The following is a 19,623-nucleotide window of genomic DNA, read 5'->3' on the forward strand; positions in this document are numbered from 1 at the left end:
ATCAAAGGGTTAAAAGAGAACACGGCACAACCTGTTTCACCAGAGCCAAGTTTGCTACCATCTATATATAAGATTGTGTGTTCATGACATCCATGATTTTTTAGATATGATTGAAACAGGTGTTTCGCAGAGGGTGTTATGGCAATAGTGGAAACAATGCTGGTATATAGTAAAGGAAATATTATCTTTATTGCATTTAATCTGAAAATTGAAACCCGAACAAGAGTCCCTTTCCGGCTGAAAACTCCCAACTTCCAGGGAAAAATCCAAAGAATTAGATAGAGAAGTACGATACATATTAGCCCCGAATTACTCCCATAAGCTCATGAGGGTGGATAAAAAAAGATCCTCCATACCATGAAGTCTCCTCCTGCCAATATCTGAAAAGAGTCATACGACTAGTTTAGACAAGAAATGCGATTTCACAGAGAAGGCTTTTAGAAGTATCTGGAGGTCAATAAAGATCTACGGAACTGAAGAGGAAGTTCATTAGCAAAATCCAGCACAACATTAGTAGGTGTTGTAGACATTAAGCTCATAGCGATACTAAGCGCAGAAAATTGCACTCTGTCCAAAATAAGGGCATCCCGAGGAACAATATCCAGGAAGGAAGACGAACCATAATCTAAAAGACCTGATCCAGCCTTTATAGACAGCAATCAAGTTGTGAAGGTGAAAACCCCAAGAAACCCCAGCAATAGCCTTCATAACATTCAGTTTAAGCATATATTTGTCTAATATCTTTGACGTGAGCTGTCCAGGACAGAACTCTGGAAAGCGTAAAGCCCAAAAATATTACGCTTTTAAATAAGGGAACTACAATGTTCCCAAGACTCACTCTCAGTCTCCTCTTTTCTATATAGCTCCATACCTTTTTATGTCCACGGGGGAGAGAAAATGCATAATTTTGATTTCTCCGGGGCCACCTGCAAACCCAGAAATCTTAAGGCTATATATAAAATAATAAGTTAAAGCTATATATAAAATAATAAGTTAAGGCTTTCTCAAAAAAGGATATGGCTAAATTTAAATGATTGAAAATAACTTTAATACTTTGGCTTGAAGAATAAAAACATATATCGTCAGCATACAGGAGGACCTTAACGTCATCGGAAAGTTCTTTAAATAAGAAAGAAGTATATATATTGTACAAAATAGAGCTAAGCACAGAACCTTGAGGAAGTCCTATAGTCGCTGTTCTGGATTCGATCTTTTCCCCGTTATCCATCTATGTATCTAACAGAGACTATAAACTTTATGAATTTGACAAATTTCTCCGGGAGTTGAGCTTGTCTTAAAATTTGAATTAATATATTCGGTCGTACGTTATCAAATGCACCTTTAATACCTAACATGACCGAGCCTGTATGTGCAGATCTGGCAATACCAAGTCTGATGTCAGTGGTTAAATAAGTTAAGCTGTCCGACGTAGATCTACCCCGACGAAAACCAAACTAAGGATGGGGAAAATTGACTATTTTCTGCCCAGTATTCCAATCTCGGATGGATCAGCCTCTCAAAAATCTTGAGGAGAGAATTTGCAAGCGTTATCGGTCTCAAGGATCGTGAACCTAGCTTTGGAATAAAGATCATAAAAAATTGACGCCAACAATCTGGGTAAATTCTCAAGTGAAAAATACGATTGAATAATTTCAAGAAAAAAGAAAGAATCGATTCTGGAAGCAGCTTAATAACACGGTTAAAAATAAGGTCAGGGCCATGAGCTGATTTAATCTTCAAAGATGAAATAATAAAGCAAAGTTCTTCCTTAGTAAACAGTCTTACCAAAGAGTCAATATCAAAGCCGGGAAATAAGCCATTCGAAAAAGAAAAATCAGCGGGAGAAGCGCCTTCCCATTCACAGGTGAGACGAAGTCTTCCCCTATTCACATAATCCCCGTCCAGTAAAGGTGTCAGGGGGCTTAACTCTGAAATTTCTCCAGTCAGAACCTCCTCAGGACAAACAAAATGCCGAGGAGGAGCCAACTCTGAAGAGGGACGACCTTATCGAAGGCCAGTACAGCAGCATCTACAGTTTCCGAGCTACTTAAGGATCTGGAAACTTCCATTTTCCTATTTTTGAAGGATCTGAGAGTGCTCCAAACCGAGGCCACAGGTGTCTGAGAGTCTAGGCTCCCACAAAAATCTCTGAAAGATAAAGATTTAATTCTACATAACTCCTTCTTAACCCTTCTGGAAGTATCTTCAAAAGCGTTAAAATTATCTTTAGACGGGTTATTACAAAACCTTCTAAACGCACATCTCTTATCATTAACAAGCTCTTCGCATTTCTTATTCCACCAAACCACGGGCTGTCTGCAGCGAGCTTTATTGTAAGTCTTTTTATAAGCACCATTTGAAATCAGAGAATCTTTAATCGATTCTAGAGCATTATTATAAATCTCATTGATCGCACCGACATGAGCCGGGAACTCCTTAAAGCATTCTACAAGGCAAGATCGTCAAGATCAGCCAAAGATAAGGAGGGCCTGTATGGGGGAAAAATGGTATTAAAACAATTTATCTTTATCTCGATAATAAAATGATCACTGCCGTATCTGTCATCGGAAGTGTTGACAACCACATTAGTGGCAAAACTCGAGGAGACCAAAGTCAAATCGATAACACTATGGGTCGATAAGTCCGATGAGGCGAATTTCCCGTCGTTAAGACAAAACAGATTAGAGGATTCGATAGCTAATTCAAGAGAAGCCCCTTCTCTTGAATTAGCTCTATCAACTTTATTATTAACGCCACCCCACAGACAACTGTGAGCATTAAAATCACCCATCAGAATAAAATCTCCAAGAGAATTGCAGAAGTCAAACAGTTTGACCCAGAAATTAACGTCTTTGCACCCAGACGCAGTCGTATCTGGTCTGATGCCTGGAGGATTATATAATCCAATCAAAAACAAATTCTTACCTTTAAGATTACTAATGCAAACAAAAAGGATCTCAACCCCATGGTCCTCACACATTTTTTCCACATCGGGGAAGGATGCATGGTTAAAATTGATGTTGTTCTGAACCAAGAAACCAAAACCACCGCCATGATTAGAGCGGTCTTATGAATTTATAATTATTGAATTTACATGGAACATCGTCAGAAATCTTTATTGCAATTAAGCACATAATATCCAGCTTTAAATTGTCAAGGACATAACAAATGTCGGCGTATCTTGATCTGACAGAATTCACATTCCATTGTGATATGTGGAGATTACTAGAAGAAGAGTTGCAATTAGATATAGAATGTTTATAATTATTCATTGTTTAAGGGAGAAGAGGTGGTGAAAGAGGTTTCTACCTTTTCTTGATTACAAAGAAATACAATGAAATCTGTTAGATTGGAATGTGAAATACACTTCATATCAAAGCTGATAAAAGCACTATCAGAGAAAGTAAGCGGCTCAATTGATTCCTGAGAATCATGTCTCTTTTTGACAAAAAAACCCCTAATCAACAAGTAAAAAGGGTTATCCGTATCGTTTGCACAATCGGCAAGTAAACTTGTAGCTTTTTCAAATGACATTCTTTAACCGGACGGCCAGTTCCGCCATCGTACGCGGCGCAACCGTAGCGCCAGAAACATCCGAAGACACCGAGGGAGAAGGGTTCGCCAACCCAACCCCCGTACCGAAAGGAACCAAAGAGGCGGAACGAGCGGAACCCCCAGCCCCAAGACTCTCCGGGCCCAGCTCGGACAGCGAAACCTTTTTAATATTTCTATAATTATTGATAAGAATATCACTTATGATTTTAGGACCCTCTTGCCTTTTCAATGAAGACTTTCCTGAAGACACTTAACCACGATAGAACCAGCGATGCTTGGAACAGGATCCCCGGTCCCGGACGTATCCGCTCTTTTTGGAGAAGACAAACGAAAAAATTCGTTTTCCCCAGATAAAAGATCCTTATGAATTTTAATAGCAGAGACTCTATTTTTTGCCTTGGAAATGGGGCCACTAGTGATGAGATTGCGAGCCTTCTTTGTAGCTAATAGAGAATCCTCTCTAGGATGAGGCTTGTTTTCCAGGACCCTGTGAATAGGGGAATCATTAGCAACTTCCAACCTAACATCATGAGAAGAAATCCTTGCTTTAACCTTATCCTTATCCTTAAATTTCGCATTCTTTTGAACTACATTGGCATATGACCTTCTAATAATAAAGTCGTCAAGAGTTGGGAGAAGTAAAGATCCTCCCCCAACATATTCATTACCTAAAGGGATAGGTCCCTTATGTCTCAGGAACATGTCCGCCTCCCTTGGGGAGAGACAAAAAATGGCCATGACTTTTTTTTAATTTTTGTTCCAAGAATACGAGACATCTAACATCTGATGCTTTATGCATCATGTCCTTATCCTCCCGTTTCAAGTAGAGACAATTGATGTATTTAACCTTATCAGAGGAACATTCGTTGTCTGAATGTCCAGAGCCCGCGCATCTCGCGCAAGTTATTGGGGACCAACGTCCTCTGCAGACTCTGATGGAATGGCCAAATCGTTCTGATGACCTTCTGAATAAAAGGAATCATATAAATTCTTTTACCAATTAAAAGAGAATAATTCGGTAATGTTATATTAGGGAAGATTGCCACAACGGTATTTGAGTCGACATATCTAAAACCTCCCTGAGCCATGGGGTCAGCAACCTTCTTTTTTAAAGCATAAACATTCAAAGGTTGTGCCCAATTATCTTTCCATCCTGGAGGAGGACTCAGAAGTTCTGTTATATTATCGAAACCAAAATCCATATCATCGATGCCTCTTAAGATGACCTTCTTTGTCACCTTATAATCTGGCACAAAAGCCACTCAAGTTTCCCCTTTAAAAAGGTTTTTTTTTCCTTCCAAATGAGTTAACTAACTCATTTGCTAAATCAAATGTGGACAAAGCGACATAAAATCTATTTTTCCCCGATTTTCTGAAATTATAAGCTACAGTAAGGATATGTTTTAAATTATAAACGTTAAGTAGAGCTCTTCCTAATTTCAGGACTCCGATCTCCTCTTCTTTTGAATCAATAACAAGTTTTTCTATGAAAACAACAAATGGACCTTGACTAGTCCTATCATAACGGTTTTTTAGTATGCCAGCAACGACCGGAAAATCATGTGTAATATCAATACCGGCACTGACACTACCAACCTTCAACTTCATGACGGAGTCGCTACATCCCTTATCGATAAGAGGCACAGAAGTAGAAGAAGCAGAAGTAGTAGGATCAACATTGACCTTGCGGATGTTAACTGAATTGTCCTTATTAGGAGTTAGCCGTCGGCCTTCAATGCTCCCAGTGGACTTCAAAGACTCTGAGGAACTCTGAGATCTCAAAAATCGCTTGTATAACTTGTTTGTTATTGGAAAGGTCGACGAATCCAAACACTGATCACGCACTGTCCTCGCTAGGCATCACGTGGTCCAGCTCTTCTTTTAGATCGTCTGGACAGAGAGCCCTTTGTTTCTCAGGCATAGCACTAGACTTAATTCTCATACTATTCCTATTGCGTGACATATTTGTGTCAGATAAACTCTCCTCTGCACCAATATCCGGAGTAACATCCATAAGATCGATCTCCATCTCGACAGATAAATCACTTGTATATGAGTGATCACGTGTACACCACGTGCCACCAGAATAATCAAGCCTGATTGCTTGCAAGCAAAAGCTTTCGATACGAAAAGCCCAAAAAAGAAAAACTCAAATTAAAATTCGCAATAAACCAAAACAGAAAACCAATCCGAAAAATTAAATAAGAAAGCCGGTAGCACCTATAGGAAATATGTGATAACACGACCGTCCAAAAATAGGTGTGTGTAGGATGTCACACACAATAAAATAAGATTCATTTATATATAAAACATTGTGCAGATGTTTTTATTAGTGAATAGCTACGAGAAAAAATGATTTTTTTTTTTAGAAATAATGTTAACATAATAATGAAATGAAACATACCTGTGGAGAACATTTTAAATTTATCGTCAACATTTGGAAGAAAGTCTTCTGTATATTTGACATGTCTTTCGTGATGTCATCCCATGTATTCCCACGTCGCAGTCTGTCGATCCTCTGATACTAGTGATAAATAATCCTCTTCTTATTGTGTAACATCTTCCGTTGTGTCCTCAAGTTTCTTTTTAAAACATAGATTCCTTCTTCTTCTTCATTTTTTCTTGCTGCCTCTTCACCCATATTCATGGGCAGTGGCATAAAAGCAGAATCGTTCGGAACATTTTCTACTACACTAACATGCTCACAAATATTATCGTTAACGTTAATATCAACATGCTGTTCAAAATTGAAAGGCAAATGTAATATTGGTACAGCATTGTTGGTTAGGCGTCGTCTAGACCCATAAGACTGTACTATATTCTTCGGAAAATGTTCCATACAGATTCTCAATTTGGCCAATGTTTCTTTAGGCGCACCTATAATATCACAAATTACATAAAATATAAGAAATTACTTGATATGAAACAATTATGAAATATTAAAAATTACATTAGAAAAACGAGAGCATTACAATGTTAAGGCAGGATACTACCTTTGACTGCGATTTTGGAGGCGTTTTTCATGAATTATTTTTTGCATACAAAGAGTGCGCAGAAATAAAATCGGTTTTAGTCATTCATTAATGTAACTTTTATCTGTAATTACACATTTTTTGAAACTGAAAAAGTCAAAAATAATCTCTTGTAGGTGGCGCCAAAATATATTCCTTTGGAGGAACACCGTTAGACGGCGTGTCAAATTCCGCTCTGTACGTGGCTCCTAGAAAAAAAACCAAAGAATGTTCCTATTAATAACAATATTTTTTAATGCTGTACGTAGGAATTTTACGAAATTTCGATTTTTAAGAAAATGGCGGTCATTTTAACAAAAAGGTCAATTTTTTTAGAGTAAAAAAGTTTATAAAATTGTGCACCAAAAAAAATAACAACGCTACAGCAAAAGTCCTACGTACATCATTAGACTATACCACAGGGAAGAATTGTGCAAAGTTTCAAGTCAATCCGCTGAAAATTGTAAGAGTAATCTGACACGCCGATTTGAAAAACATCGTTTCAAGAAAAACGCGTTTAAAGTTTTATATAGATACAACTAGTAAATATTTTCAACTAACCGTCAATCTGCAATGCCTGCGCCATACAATACTCCTTCAACATCTATATCCTCTTCATTGGTAAGCTTGCGAGCAGAAATACCACTTCTTCTAGCCTCTCGAACAGCTTCAGTCATCGAATCTTCCGCTCTCTGAATGCGATAATTATCGGCTTGTACACAAAAAGTATGGCAACTTTGACTTATAGGCAGGTTCAAAGTTTGCATAATGTCCATAATGCTGTGTAACCTATCGTTAAAATTACATACTGCAATATCAGCATCAATGTCAACGATTTTTTTGCCACTGGACATAGATTTAGGAGCGAGAGCCCACAGAACAGAATTGAAGCACTCGTTGCTGTTCTGCGTAAACCCACCCAAGCACCGAGATAATAGTTCATCGCGGCTCAATTATTCATAAATGGGTTTAACAGCATTGAAAACTTCATCTTTCATTGCTGGTTTGTGTTGATAATTATCGAGTTCGTTGCGAGCTTTAGTCTGTTTCCATGAGCACCAGAAATTTTCGCCATCTGGATATCTATCGTGCTGCGGGTTGTCCGTAGAAATCTTATGATAAAGCGTGGCCCATATTTCTTTCTTCATGTTTACAATTGAATCATGATTCCTGCGTATTGCTAGACCAAAATATAGTGATAGATCGTCAATTAATTTTCCAGTTAGCTTGCCTCTGCCACCAATACCTCGTACATTTTATTTTAAATTCCAAAGTCGCATTCCCATTCTTTTTTGAACGTGGTCGATACATTCTTTTTCTTTAACGTCCAAATTTTCATATGGTTTCGAGTCTAAAATACCTTTATATGTTTTACTGTCTCCATCCCCTATGTAGTGACTATATTTCAAACTATGGAGTTCGTCTGATCGTTGAAACATTTCAATAATTGCGTCAACCTCCATTTTTCCAGCCGATCCCTCCTGATTTTTTTGACAGCTATCTTCGTGTGTCGCAGCCCATTCTTCGTATTCTGTCGTTCCTTCTTTTCCTTTCCAGTAATTGCATTGATTACATATTTTCGACTTTACATTAACATCAATGACCGGTGCACCATCCTATCAATGACGTAATGCCTAATAAAGACGAGAATCCCCTCTTCTTTCACGTACCGTCGCCTGAAACTACTATCCTTTCTGTAAGTCCCTTCTGTACTGACAATTCTTTCTCTTTAGCAGCTGCGTTCTTCATTGATTTTTCTCGTACGGCTGCGGTAGCAATAGAAATAGTCGAAACGATTTTGTCATAAAATGACTGGAATACTGGATATGGTAGACATATGAATGAACTTTTTAAGAGAATTTTTTAATTCCATTTACACCAACACCGAGCAATCGCATAACAAAAACTATACGACGATTTATATCATATGCATGATTATTTATGACGGGACACGATTTATATATTTCGGTGAGCATTGTTCACAAAGAATTGCAATTTTGAAACCCAGTCCTCGAATACTTGCTTCTTGAAACTTTACGGGAGATTTACACACTTTGTATACTAGAAATTCAGACATTGCTGCAAAAACAGTCACAAAATCGATGAAACGATAACCAATAGTTGCGTCTACATTGATATGATATTCATCTTCACTCTGTTTCAGTTTCTTTGCCGATATACTGACACTCTCACTTTCTCCTTCTAACACATATCGATTCTGCGGCTTCCTTTTGCTGTTTCTCGGTTTCGAGGCACGCCTATTTTCTGCTTTTGTCCCTTTTCTCTCCTCTACTTTTATCTTCCCCATGATGAACAATGCATAAACATTCGAAAGAAACACGTGAAAGATGTTACACAACCAAGCAACACGTGAATGATGTTTACACGACCAATTCGTTATGAACTATATAAAATATAGAAGTATCTATGTTATATTATAGTGAAAATCCTAACTAGCGACATCTACTACTATCACTATTTCACTATTTGGAACTAAAAGGGCCCGTAATGTGGTCGGTAAATTGTATATGCGACAGACAGTGTGCGCGCCCTCGGCAGCCCGAGAAACGCGCCGAGAGCGCTCTGCTCCAAACCGGTTTTTACACAAGAAAAAGGTTTCGGCCACCTTTCTAATAAATGAATTTCGATTCTATACACTTGAAAGAGTACTTTAAGAACAAAAAAAATTTTCAATTTTTTTAAAGTGTAAAGGTGGTATCCTGCCTTAAAGATAAATATGGATATCTATATATAAGATAAAGAAAATGTGTTTACATTAATTAAAATATATTTAATAAATTTTAAATCAAAATATTTACTATTAAAAAATTGTCATTGCATCTGTTTAATACTTACCGATCAAATCAGTTTTGCCTATAGCTATTAGCCAATGTTCCCTTTTCGATGCATCCTCTGGGAAGCGATGTACTGGTATTTGAGATGTGGACTTACATTGCAGAACACAACACTTCCACACCATCTTGAAGAAATGTACCTAGAAAATTAACATTGTTACTTATATATAAAGTAAGATATTAATACAAAATAAAATATTAATAAAAAGACAAAATAAATCATAAGGTAAGAAGCACATTCTCTCTCTTTTCTTTATTTTCTCTAAGAAATATTAATTGTTATATTAACATGTAATATTAAGAGAGGTAGAAAACTGACCAACTCAGTAAATAATTTGTTAACAGTGTGACCAACGATTGGCAATAAATTTGAGCAGAATATGTTAATAAATTGATATATTTACAACATCTATAATTTGCTATTATTCTTTTTACCGAACCTGCTGAGAGACTGACAACACAACAACAGATAGACAATAGGAAGCAAACAGGATTTGCAATATGTTCCATTTAAATATATTGAAATGACAGATCTTGCTCGATTTCTGACATTAATTTGTCATATTCAGTCATTAGATCCTGTGATATTTCTGCCATTAAACTGCTGATAGAATTTGTAGTTTACTAGCAGAAATATAATCTGATAGCAAAATTTGATAGAGTGACGGCATAGAAATCAAGTCTGTCGTTCTAATATACTTAAATACTAAATAACATATAGCAGATTCTGCTCGTTTTTCACCAATCTGCTGTTACAATGTGTGAGCAGACTCAAAAATAACAGCAGATTAGGGCCGTAGATAATTTTATATCTGTCGACACGTCACATTTGAATCTGTTGCCAATTTATAAGATTAATTTTATCTACACATATATATACATAAATACTTACGTAAATGTCAATATTATGACGCCACACGCTCTTTGTCTTTCGTTGGTCCTTCTTTCTTCCTATAACATTGAAATGCTCTTTTTTGGGCACTTAAGTATACGAAACACCTTCTCAAGTCACTGATAAACAGAAACTGCTCAATATGGCGACTAACAGATGATAGTGCCGGGTCGACTGCGCTGCCTCCTGCCTTTGTACCCAATCCGAGACGAACTAAAGTCACTTCTGTCAGTGCTGTCAGGTGCAATATATTGCGACGCTACAGCGCATGCGTGAGATGACGTAGCTCCCTGTTTGAGTGAAAGTCTCAGTATCGTATCTTTTTTAAGGTATTATAGCGCCCATATTATACTATGCATTGAGAATTGCAATCGAGTAAATTAGATAATCTAAATCGTGGTTATTTTTATTGATCTGATAGTAATTCTCAATCTATAGTCTAATATGAATCTAATACAAATATTATGTAACAGTTACATAGTTGAGTGAAAAATTATAATGTTAATGTAACGTAATTGTTACTTAGTATCCACTGGAATTATAATGTTAATATAATTGATATTTAGTATCCACTGAACAATATAATCTAAGATAAGGCACTCGCGCAAGAAGCACGGGAAAATTACACTGGAGCCTGGAAAACAGCTGATCGGATAGCGCGGGCCCCTTCATGGACCCTGCGATGCGCTTTATTGCCGTCATTGGCATAGAGCTCCTACGTCATCTCACGCATGTGCTATAGCGTCGCAATATATTGCACCTGACAGCACTGACTTCTGTCACCAGTAAAATACAGGGAGTTAGGAGCCTCTGGAATAGAGAGAGAGGTTCCCTGGTTCCTCTCTTATCCTTGTCTGACTCACAGTACCGTCAAGAATGGGATAATGAGGTACAGTCAATGAAAAAGTTAGTCGCTGAAAGTAAAGAGTGAAAGAGTGAAAGAAGAGCAAGAAATTATAAAAGTTATAACAAGATTGTAGATAGAAAATTAAAAAGAAATAGCATTTGCAACGTCAAACGGACCCTGCTCATAGATATGTATATATAGAAACCATAGACATAGTATATCTAGACTGCGTGTGCGAGGAGTGGGGCTATAGCTCACGTAGAAAAGGATATACTCTGTTTTTATTGTCCGTTCTCTCTCACACAGTCCCGATGGAAGGGGTATAGGAGAGGCAATAGCTGTACAGTGCTGTACAGTAACCATCGCCCCTATTCCCCTTCCATCGAGACTGTGCGAGAGAGAACGAACAGTAAAAACAGAGTGCTTCCTTTTCTACGAGAGTTTATACCCCCACTCTTGAAATTTGGGAAAACGCGCAGTCTAGATATACTATATCTATGATAGAAACCAATTTAGCTTTTGATTCGGATTGTACTAGATAAAGACACAGTGCTATTTTAGAGACCCAGTGACGCTCTCTCTCTCTCTATTCGCGCCTCAGGCCTAGCGCTCGTTCCAGTTAAGCTAAGACTCCATGCATGCGGTGAGCTCCGGCAAACGGCTGCGGTGACCAATCAGGAGACAGACGCATGCCGGAGCTTGCCGCAACCGGACTTGCGCCTCCCTCCTGATTGGTCACCGCAGCATTTGCCGCAGTTCACCGCATGCATGGAGTCTTAGCTTTAGTATATATTTCAATGGTAACAATATGTATTTTTCCGTTACACTATATACGACCGTTAAGGGAGATTCACACTGTACATTAAAGCTGCGTTCCGATATTTACTGCCAGCACTGAAAATCCATAGTATACGTGACATAAACTATGTATTTTCAGTACTGGCAGTGAATATCGGAACGCAGCTATTATACGAGACACGTGTATTTAATAAACAAGTATGCTTCTAGGAACTTGACTCAATTTATTCTCTAGAAAATCGATATTCCTTTAGAACATAACAAATGTTTTCTTACTTTTATATAATCTCAATTTTAATTTATATTCTACGATTAAAATATGTATAAAATATGTTCAAAAATAAAAGAATCTTTTACTTTGTAGCATTAAAAAAATTATACCAAACAAGTAAAAGAAGGTCCCACCGAGATTTGAACTCGGATCGCTGGATTCAGAGTCCAGAGTGCTAACCATTACACCATGGGACCTTGTCGCGATTTCTACTTTATTTCTTGGATTAATTGGAAACTGGAAATACTAGAATATATAAATAAATATTTTTTATCATCTATCATTAATTTTAATGATTAAAAAATTTTAAGCTCTGAATTATAAATTTTAAATATAATTATTACATTTTAAATTTAATTACTATATTTTGTTTTATTTACTCTTAAATATTAAGTTTTATAACTTCTTAAAATTATACCATTGATAATTCTAACGTAAGTATTTATTATATGAATATACGAAAATTACTTTAATACTATGACACTTTTATTTATACATTTTTGTAAAATATAAAATAAATATTTTACACATATATTATACAAATAATATATTTTATATATATTATGCAAATAAGTAGATTTAAGCATTAAACTAAATCCATTTCTTCCATTTGTATATGGAAGTTTTTATTTTAATTAATAAACTTTTTTTTATTTCTCGCATACTTAATGTAATTGTACTTGATCTCTTTGAAAATTTTTGTATTTGTTAGTTTATTACCTTCTTCTCTTGAATATTTCAAGGTATTCTAAGGATCTTTAATTTTATCTTCCTTTGTTTCATCACTTTTCATTTCCTTATAAACATAAAAAAATTGCATATATTAAAGCATTTTGTATAAAATAAAATTTTCATTTTAATACGTGTCAAATATTAAATATAATAGTTTACTTCATCTTAAAAATATAGTGAAATCTTACCTTATTTTTTGTACTGCTGCATATTTCAATCAGATTATATTTTTTAAATTTATAATAATTAGGAGCAATAGATAGTAAACAAAGTCCTCGTATCACTTCAACAACCACAGCTATCTCTGGATTCTTCAAGTCAGCTTTATTTCCTGGATTTTTCTTTGAAATTATTTCTGCTAAGTCTTCAATAATTTCATTTCTTTTAATGCTATTATTACTATGACGGCTAAAACATTATTAAAAATTAAAATTTTTAAAGTAGAGTTACTTATTTCTCGTTAATATATTATACTAACTTACTTAAACACAATGCTAAATGTCTTAGGCTCCTGAGAAAAGTACTTTTCAAATAATATACTAGCTTTTGTCCTTATATCATCCATATATGCTTTGCATACTACTTCAATTGGGAGTAATCTCAATAAATATCTTGTGCATTGTTTCTTACTTGTGTCCAATTCTGTGACAATATTGGTTACTAGTTCTAATGGTTTTGATAAAGTACTTCTTACAAAAATCATGTTTTTAACACCTGTATCTACTACCTATAAAATACAATATGTGACATTAATAAATATACAATAGAATTTTCTATAGTAGTGTTATCAATAATGTTGTACAATAACTATATACAGCAACAAACCTGAAATCTTCGAGAAGACAGTGGCATGTCATATTTTGTTTTAAGTTCATCAATTTCTTTTTCAAGAGCTGTTGATATATCTTCTTCTTCGTCAAGATCTGAGGAAGATTTATCAGCTTCTTTTTTATTGAATGTACTTGATGTATCTGATATTTCAGATTCCTTAAAATAACAAGAAAAAGTAGAAACTAGTATTGTTGTGTATGTGAATACTCTTACAAGACTTGTATTCTTTAATCATTATATAGTACCTTTATCATCTCTGACGTGGTATTCTCATCTGCAAACTGATTAAGCAATTTGTAGGCATCAGTTATACAGCCTTTCTCGTTAAAATTGCACGTGCATAAAAATCCTGTCATACCTGGTTCTATCGTAAATAACTTACGTTTCTTATGATTCTTGTAATGATTCGCGAAGTGTTTATTTCTTTTACGTGCATTTGTCGTAACGTCAGTCTGCATCTTGGTTTATCTTATTTATTTCTTTATTATTACTCTTATTTTGTGCCGGGTAAAGCCAGCAAATACAAGAGAGAAGCATTAAATGTACAGCATGTAGTTGATATACTTGCACATATTTATTCGATTGTCAAAATGGCGCTAACAATATGGCGTAACCAATCAGATCCGTTGTTCCGCCTCCTTTGCTATGAAAAGTTTATCCAACTACTAATCATTTTTGAATGCGGTCCAGCAACCGCTACAAATGCTTTGAAACGTTTCTCTTTCTCGTTAATTTCTCGGATGCAAACGAAGAAAGAGAAAGAAGTAAAAACGCTTCGAAGCATTTGTAGCGATTGATGGACCGCACCCTATATCATGCTTGAATCACATATAGAAAGGCGGAAATTTTCAATTTGTATAGTTTAAGATACAGATAAAGGATAATAGAATGTTCGACTCAGATTCCAAATTGGTGTCGCGTCCTTCGTGGGTTCGTTTCCCATGTTTTGTGAGTATTTCAATTCATTTCTTCAGGAGAGATACAACCTGCAGAGAAAGAATGAGAGATAACTGAAACAGTTTTAAGTATAAAGTATCAAAATATTAAAAAAAAAAAATTATATATTTGCAAATTTAATATATACGAGTTAAGAACCCATTGATTTTTGCATGATTTGTAACAGTAATAACTGGAAAGGACTTCAAAATACATTTCCTTTTATGCAACATTGATTTATATGTGTGAACCAAGTTCTCATATATAATATCATATAGTTTCTTTAATATTATGATGAAAACAATTACATTTAAGGTGGTAGGAGGATATCAGAATATTTTGCATAAGAACACGACGATTAAAGTATATAGCTTCGATACAATAAAAGAGCATGTCCTTAATTATATTGTGTATGTAATATTATATCTAACACTTATTACTCTAAACTGTATAAAAACTGATTTTTACATAAAAATGTACTGTGAGAAATAAGCAGACAAGCTTTTGCTTCTGTGAACAAAAATATTTTCACATAGGTATACACATACGTGTATATAATTGCATAAATTCATTCACAAAAAACAACTATGCTGTGTTTATATGATGTATCTCTAATAAATAGTGTGCAATGTTTATTAAAACACATTAAGTTGTTTAAATATAGAATTGTTTCTATGCAGGGAGAAATATACTATTGATGATGCAAATAGTAACATTAATCATATGAATTACAATTGCCGTGTTTTATGAAGTAACCATGGATATTGTTTGTTTTAAATTTATCATTTTACACGAGCAATATACAACGTACTAAAATATTATTTATTATATATACCTTGTATTATATATACTACCTTGAAATTTTTTCTTGTCGACAACAAGTTTTTCATAATTGTATTCTTAATGCCAAATAAAATCAGAAAGATATAAAGTACTCTAAGGATTAAAAAGTTTCCGATGCAATAAAATATGCAGTGCAATTAAAATCTGCCGATGTTGGAGAAAGCTGCGAACAACGGTGCTGTGGTCGTGGATGGTTGCTGATCACCGATGTTTTTCAACAGATTTCCTTGCAACAGACTGTCAAGAGCTTTCTGAACTGTTGGATCATTTAGAAGAGGCGACGGTGAAACTCCAGTGGTAGTGGTAGTTGTGGATGACGTAGTGGCAGTGATCGATGCTGCTGATATAATACGATGCACGTATGAGGTTTACAATTCTAACGCTGACTCAATGGATTTTCTACAGTTTATATTGCGTTAAATACCGCAAGGATCGATAGTTGTACACTTTATTCCAATTTTATCAACAATCCCATGGTTTACCTGTTCCCCAGTTAGCTGGAGGCACCGGAGTCGGTACCGAAGTTGGTGCTGGTACCGGAGTAGGATCAGTCGCTGATGTGTTGGTTTTACTGCTGTTCAAGATGTTTAATATTCTTGTCTGCAATTCCGCCTGTTTCGGATCGTTGACCGCGAGTGTCGTTGTAACCGGCAAATCCTTTGCATCACCTAATTCCACTTGCACTTGTTCCTCACGTTTCATATCGAGATACTTTATGACACGATCATACTGCAGAACTGTCAGCTGATGATTATCAGCTAGCATGTTCAGAAGAAGTTTTATAGCGTCCGGATGACGTTCGCTCGCCAAAGGTGTGTTCAACGGCACTGAACGTCCACCGGCCTTATAATTTGCGAAATCTCTCGAGATCAAGCTTATTGCATCATCAAGCGGCATGTTCCTATGTTCTAGAATATAATAATTTAGCGATCGATTAGTATCATATATCGTACAATTACTCGACAAGTCCGAATGAAGATTACAATTGATATTGTGATTTTAATGATGAAAATTAATATGATTTTTCACCTTGTGGCAAGCCGTGCAAAATATTCAGCGTCAAGGAATGGTGCTCTTGATTGATGGGTGTAACTACCACAGCGTATAGACAACCGCGGCTCGCGAGGTTTCCCAAAACGAGGCTCAAGAAAACATCTTCATTTGGGAACAACAAATCTACCGTTAAACCGATCTTCTTCAACCGCGACTCAATAGCCTCCGCATATTCTCTATTTTAAAGACAAACACGACGTATTATATAATGCAAACATTTGATTTTCACCAGAAAAATTATCATTGTCTTACGTTAATGTCTTACTGACAACAATAATTTCACAGTCATTCTTTCCAGCCACAAGATAATCAGACGATGCGCTCCCGCTTCTATAAGAGGCAGATGTTTCCATTATTTATGTATATAGAAAAAAATTTACTGTTATTAAGTCAATATAACATTTGTAACGAGAGAAACCACATATATAAGAATATTTAATTACTACGAAAACGATTACCGTCTCACCCGAAACTGGTATTCGTATCTCTGGTTCCTGAGGTTTTAAAATCATCATAACGATTCCCGTTATCGTTGAACGAGTCTCTACCGAAATTATTACCGTGTCTATCTCCCTGCTTAAGATCCCAGTCTCTTGGAGTCTTGTCATCTATTCGATTGTTCCTATTAATTGGACTCCTATCTCTGAAATTCGCGTTCGCGTTCGCGTTATTGTGAAGATTATTTTTATTCTTCTTTCCACCCCTCGTGCCTCGTGCTTTAAAAGTGCCTCCAGTACCACATGTATTAACATTTTGGTTATTTCCTTGATTATTCTGATTTCGATTTTGATTTCCCCCAGGTCTGTTCTGATTTCCCATCTGACTGTTTCCAAACTGGTTGTTAATTCCTCTGTTTTGATTACCAAATTGATCAGCCCCGCGATTCGGATTACCTAAATTAAATTGATTGTTTCCTCGATTTTGTGCTAGATTATTGAAATGATCATTTCCACTGTTATTATTGTGTTTTCCATTAAACTGGTCTTTGTCACCATCTCTAGTCTGATTTCCATCTTCAAAGTGAGCATTTTCACCACTCCTATTTTCAGGGTTTAACTCTTTCTTGTTGTTACCAAATTTATTATCATTTTCAAAACCCTGATTTATGTTAAAATTTGTATTGCCTCCAGTGAAATTTGATTTGTTTGCATCAAAAGGTTCATTTGTATTTTTGAATTGTTTGTTCATAGGATTGAATTGATTGTTTGGCCCACCCATTTGCTTTGCATTATTTCCAGAATTTCCAGACTGATTATCTTTCTTTGCTGGTCTGACATCTAGAATTTTAGAAAAACAATATAAAATTTATGATTGTCTTTGATACATGTCAATATTCATATCATATTAAAAAAATTAGAAAAATGTTCAATCTTAATAAATATAATTAGTAAAAATATTATATTGAGAATATGATAACAATTATATTTTTCTACCTATACGTCTGCCTTTAAACATTGCTCCATCTTCATTTTTAATAGCTTTTTGAGCAGATTGTTCATCTTGAAACTGTACAAATCCAAAGCCTCTGTTTATCGAGGATCCTATGACAGTACCATATTTAGAGAAATGGTCTTCTAATTCCAATTTTGTGACATCATCAGTTTGTAAATGACCCACAAAAATACGTCTTGATGCTGTAGCAGGGTCTTTTAGTATTCTGGCAGTCATCCTAATTTTATACTATAAAATATTTAAGAAATGGTTATTATGATAAACTATCAAAAAATATTCTCCTTATCAATTTTATTAGAATTTATAAAATTTATGTCTTTACACAAGTTATGATGAGTTTACAGTTATTTCTTGTAATATAGAATTGTTAAAAAGTAATAACTAGATTATTACTACCTGACCTTTATTCATTAAAGTAGAATGTATGAAAGAATCCAATGTCTGTAGTTAAGGGATATATTAAACTAGATACATTTAAGCTACACACATGGAGATCGGAATAGTTTCTTATATCCCTTTTGATAGTCTGTTCTTTTTCGCTGCCCTCCTTGCACTAGTTCTCCTATCCTTTGTTTCCCAACCAAGTCTCAACTGTACACTTGTGTATTTTTATGTTCCTCAAGTTGACACCAATTCTTCGAAAAAGAACAAGCCAAATATCACTTATTAGGATACAAAGAGGAAATCTAACCTTACAGTAATATATTCTTTAAATACTAATAAGTTTAGAATATGATAAATAACTGTGATAAGTCTTTAAATAAATGCTCTGAATTTTGCAAGTGCAAACAAATTTGACGAGCGATACTTTATCCAAAAATATCATTTAATAACATATATTAAAAAAATTAACAATATATACACAGAGATGCATTGAATTATAACAGCTGCATCAAACCGATGCTATATTAGCAACGTAGTAAACATATATTGAATTAATAATAGAAATATATATTAAAATATATATATAATGATACTTACCGTAATTGCTTATTTAAAGTAGCTACCATGAAGATCTTTGTCACACAATTACTGTTTGTATATTTTGCAAAATTTTTCGCCCTATTACAACAGAGCCATCTTGTTGAAGCGATTCGGTTCCCAGCATGAATAACAACCTAAATGAACCATTTTATCAATATCACTAGATAGATCCAATTTTATGCGCAGTTGCATGGTGTCAAGAATAGTTTCGATGAGACGTATAGATGGAGAAATAATCGAACACTATTTGTTCCTGTTTGATTATTTTCGAAATTTAAATTTGAGAAAATTCAAATTTTTATTAAATAAAATTTCCAGAAAGCGGTAAATAGAGGGCGTTTTAAATTGCATTCGATCAAAAAGCACTTAATTCAGTATTACATGAATCGCAAGTTGAAGCACCGTCTTGTGTGAAAACCGTGAATTATAAATAATTCGAAGTCTCACAAAGAACCACAGCACTGTACTTCTGTGTTTGGGCCAGAGCACAGACTTCTGCATAACGCATAATACACAACGCATAAGAGAATCAACCAATCAGAGTTCTTCATCTCTATCCTGAG

General features: G+C 35.2%; 3 protein-coding genes and 1 non-coding gene across 8 annotated transcripts; all 4 read right to left on the reverse strand.

The window, feature by feature from the left end:
• Window positions 1-165: 165 nt before the first annotated feature.
• LOC105181641 (THAP domain-containing protein 3-like) lies at window positions 166-10,714 on the reverse strand. Of its 2 annotated transcripts, XM_025306734.1 has the most exons (4): window positions 10,314-10,714; window positions 9,423-9,561; window positions 5,960-6,432; window positions 5,081-5,672 (listed from the first exon to the last, which is right to left on the reverse strand). In XM_025306734.1, exons 2-3 carry the CDS (start codon window positions 9,544-9,546, stop codon window positions 6,080-6,082), a joined length of 477 nt encoding a protein of 158 aa, XP_025162519.1. In that variant the 5' UTR covers window positions 9,547-9,561; window positions 10,314-10,714; the 3' UTR covers window positions 5,081-5,672; window positions 5,960-6,079. The 2 variants fall into 2 exon arrangements, 1 of the variants encoding a protein (XP_025162519.1); XR_003114173.1 differs by lacking the exons at window positions 5,081-5,672; window positions 5,960-6,432; window positions 9,423-9,561; window positions 10,314-10,714 and adding exons at window positions 166-380; window positions 620-832.
• Window positions 10,715-12,354: 1,640 nt separating this feature from the next.
• Window positions 12,355-12,426, reverse strand: TRNAQ-CUG (transfer RNA glutamine (anticodon CUG)). Its single transcript has one exon. It is a non-coding gene; the product is annotated as a tRNA-Gln (tRNA).
• Window positions 12,427-12,798: 372 nt separating this feature from the next.
• On the reverse strand, window positions 12,799-14,778 carry LOC105181642 (THUMP domain-containing protein 1 homolog). Of its 2 annotated transcripts, XM_019840660.2 has the most exons (6): window positions 14,175-14,778; window positions 14,038-14,073; window positions 13,787-13,948; window positions 13,444-13,688; window positions 13,150-13,369; window positions 12,799-13,025 (listed from the first exon to the last, which is right to left on the reverse strand). In XM_019840660.2, exons 1-6 carry the CDS (start codon window positions 14,226-14,228, stop codon window positions 12,978-12,980), a joined length of 765 nt encoding a protein of 254 aa, XP_019696219.1. In that variant the 5' UTR covers window positions 14,229-14,778; the 3' UTR covers window positions 12,799-12,977. The 2 variants fall into 2 exon arrangements, with proteins under 2 accessions (XP_019696219.1, XP_011136840.1); XM_011138538.3 differs by having other exon boundaries at window positions 14,038-14,775.
• A 215-nt stretch (window positions 14,779-14,993) lies between these two features.
• On the reverse strand, window positions 14,994-19,193 carry Neos (nuclear receptor coactivator protein neosin). 3 transcript variants are annotated; one of them, XM_019840672.2, is made up of 8 exons: window positions 19,058-19,193; window positions 18,564-18,711; window positions 18,058-18,304; window positions 17,091-17,901; window positions 16,877-16,954; window positions 16,601-16,800; window positions 16,054-16,479; window positions 14,994-15,911 (listed from the first exon to the last, which is right to left on the reverse strand). In XM_019840672.2, the coding sequence occupies exons 3-8, from the start codon at window positions 18,290-18,292 to the stop codon at window positions 15,709-15,711; spliced, it is 1,953 nt and encodes a 650-aa protein (XP_019696231.1). In that variant the 5' UTR covers window positions 18,293-18,304; window positions 18,564-18,711; window positions 19,058-19,193; the 3' UTR covers window positions 14,994-15,708. The 3 variants fall into 3 exon arrangements, with proteins under 3 accessions (XP_019696231.1, XP_019696232.1, XP_011136841.1); XM_019840673.2 differs by having other exon boundaries at window positions 14,994-15,908; window positions 18,478-18,711; XM_011138539.3 differs by having other exon boundaries at window positions 18,478-18,711.
• Window positions 19,194-19,623: the final 430 nt, after the last annotated feature.

The sequence above is a fragment of the Harpegnathos saltator genome, unplaced genomic scaffold (genome assembly GCF_003227715.2).
Source record: "Harpegnathos saltator strain DR-91 unplaced genomic scaffold, Hsal_v8.6 scaffold8, whole genome shotgun sequence".
Classification (NCBI taxonomy): Eukaryota; Metazoa; Arthropoda; class Insecta; order Hymenoptera; family Formicidae; genus Harpegnathos; species Harpegnathos saltator.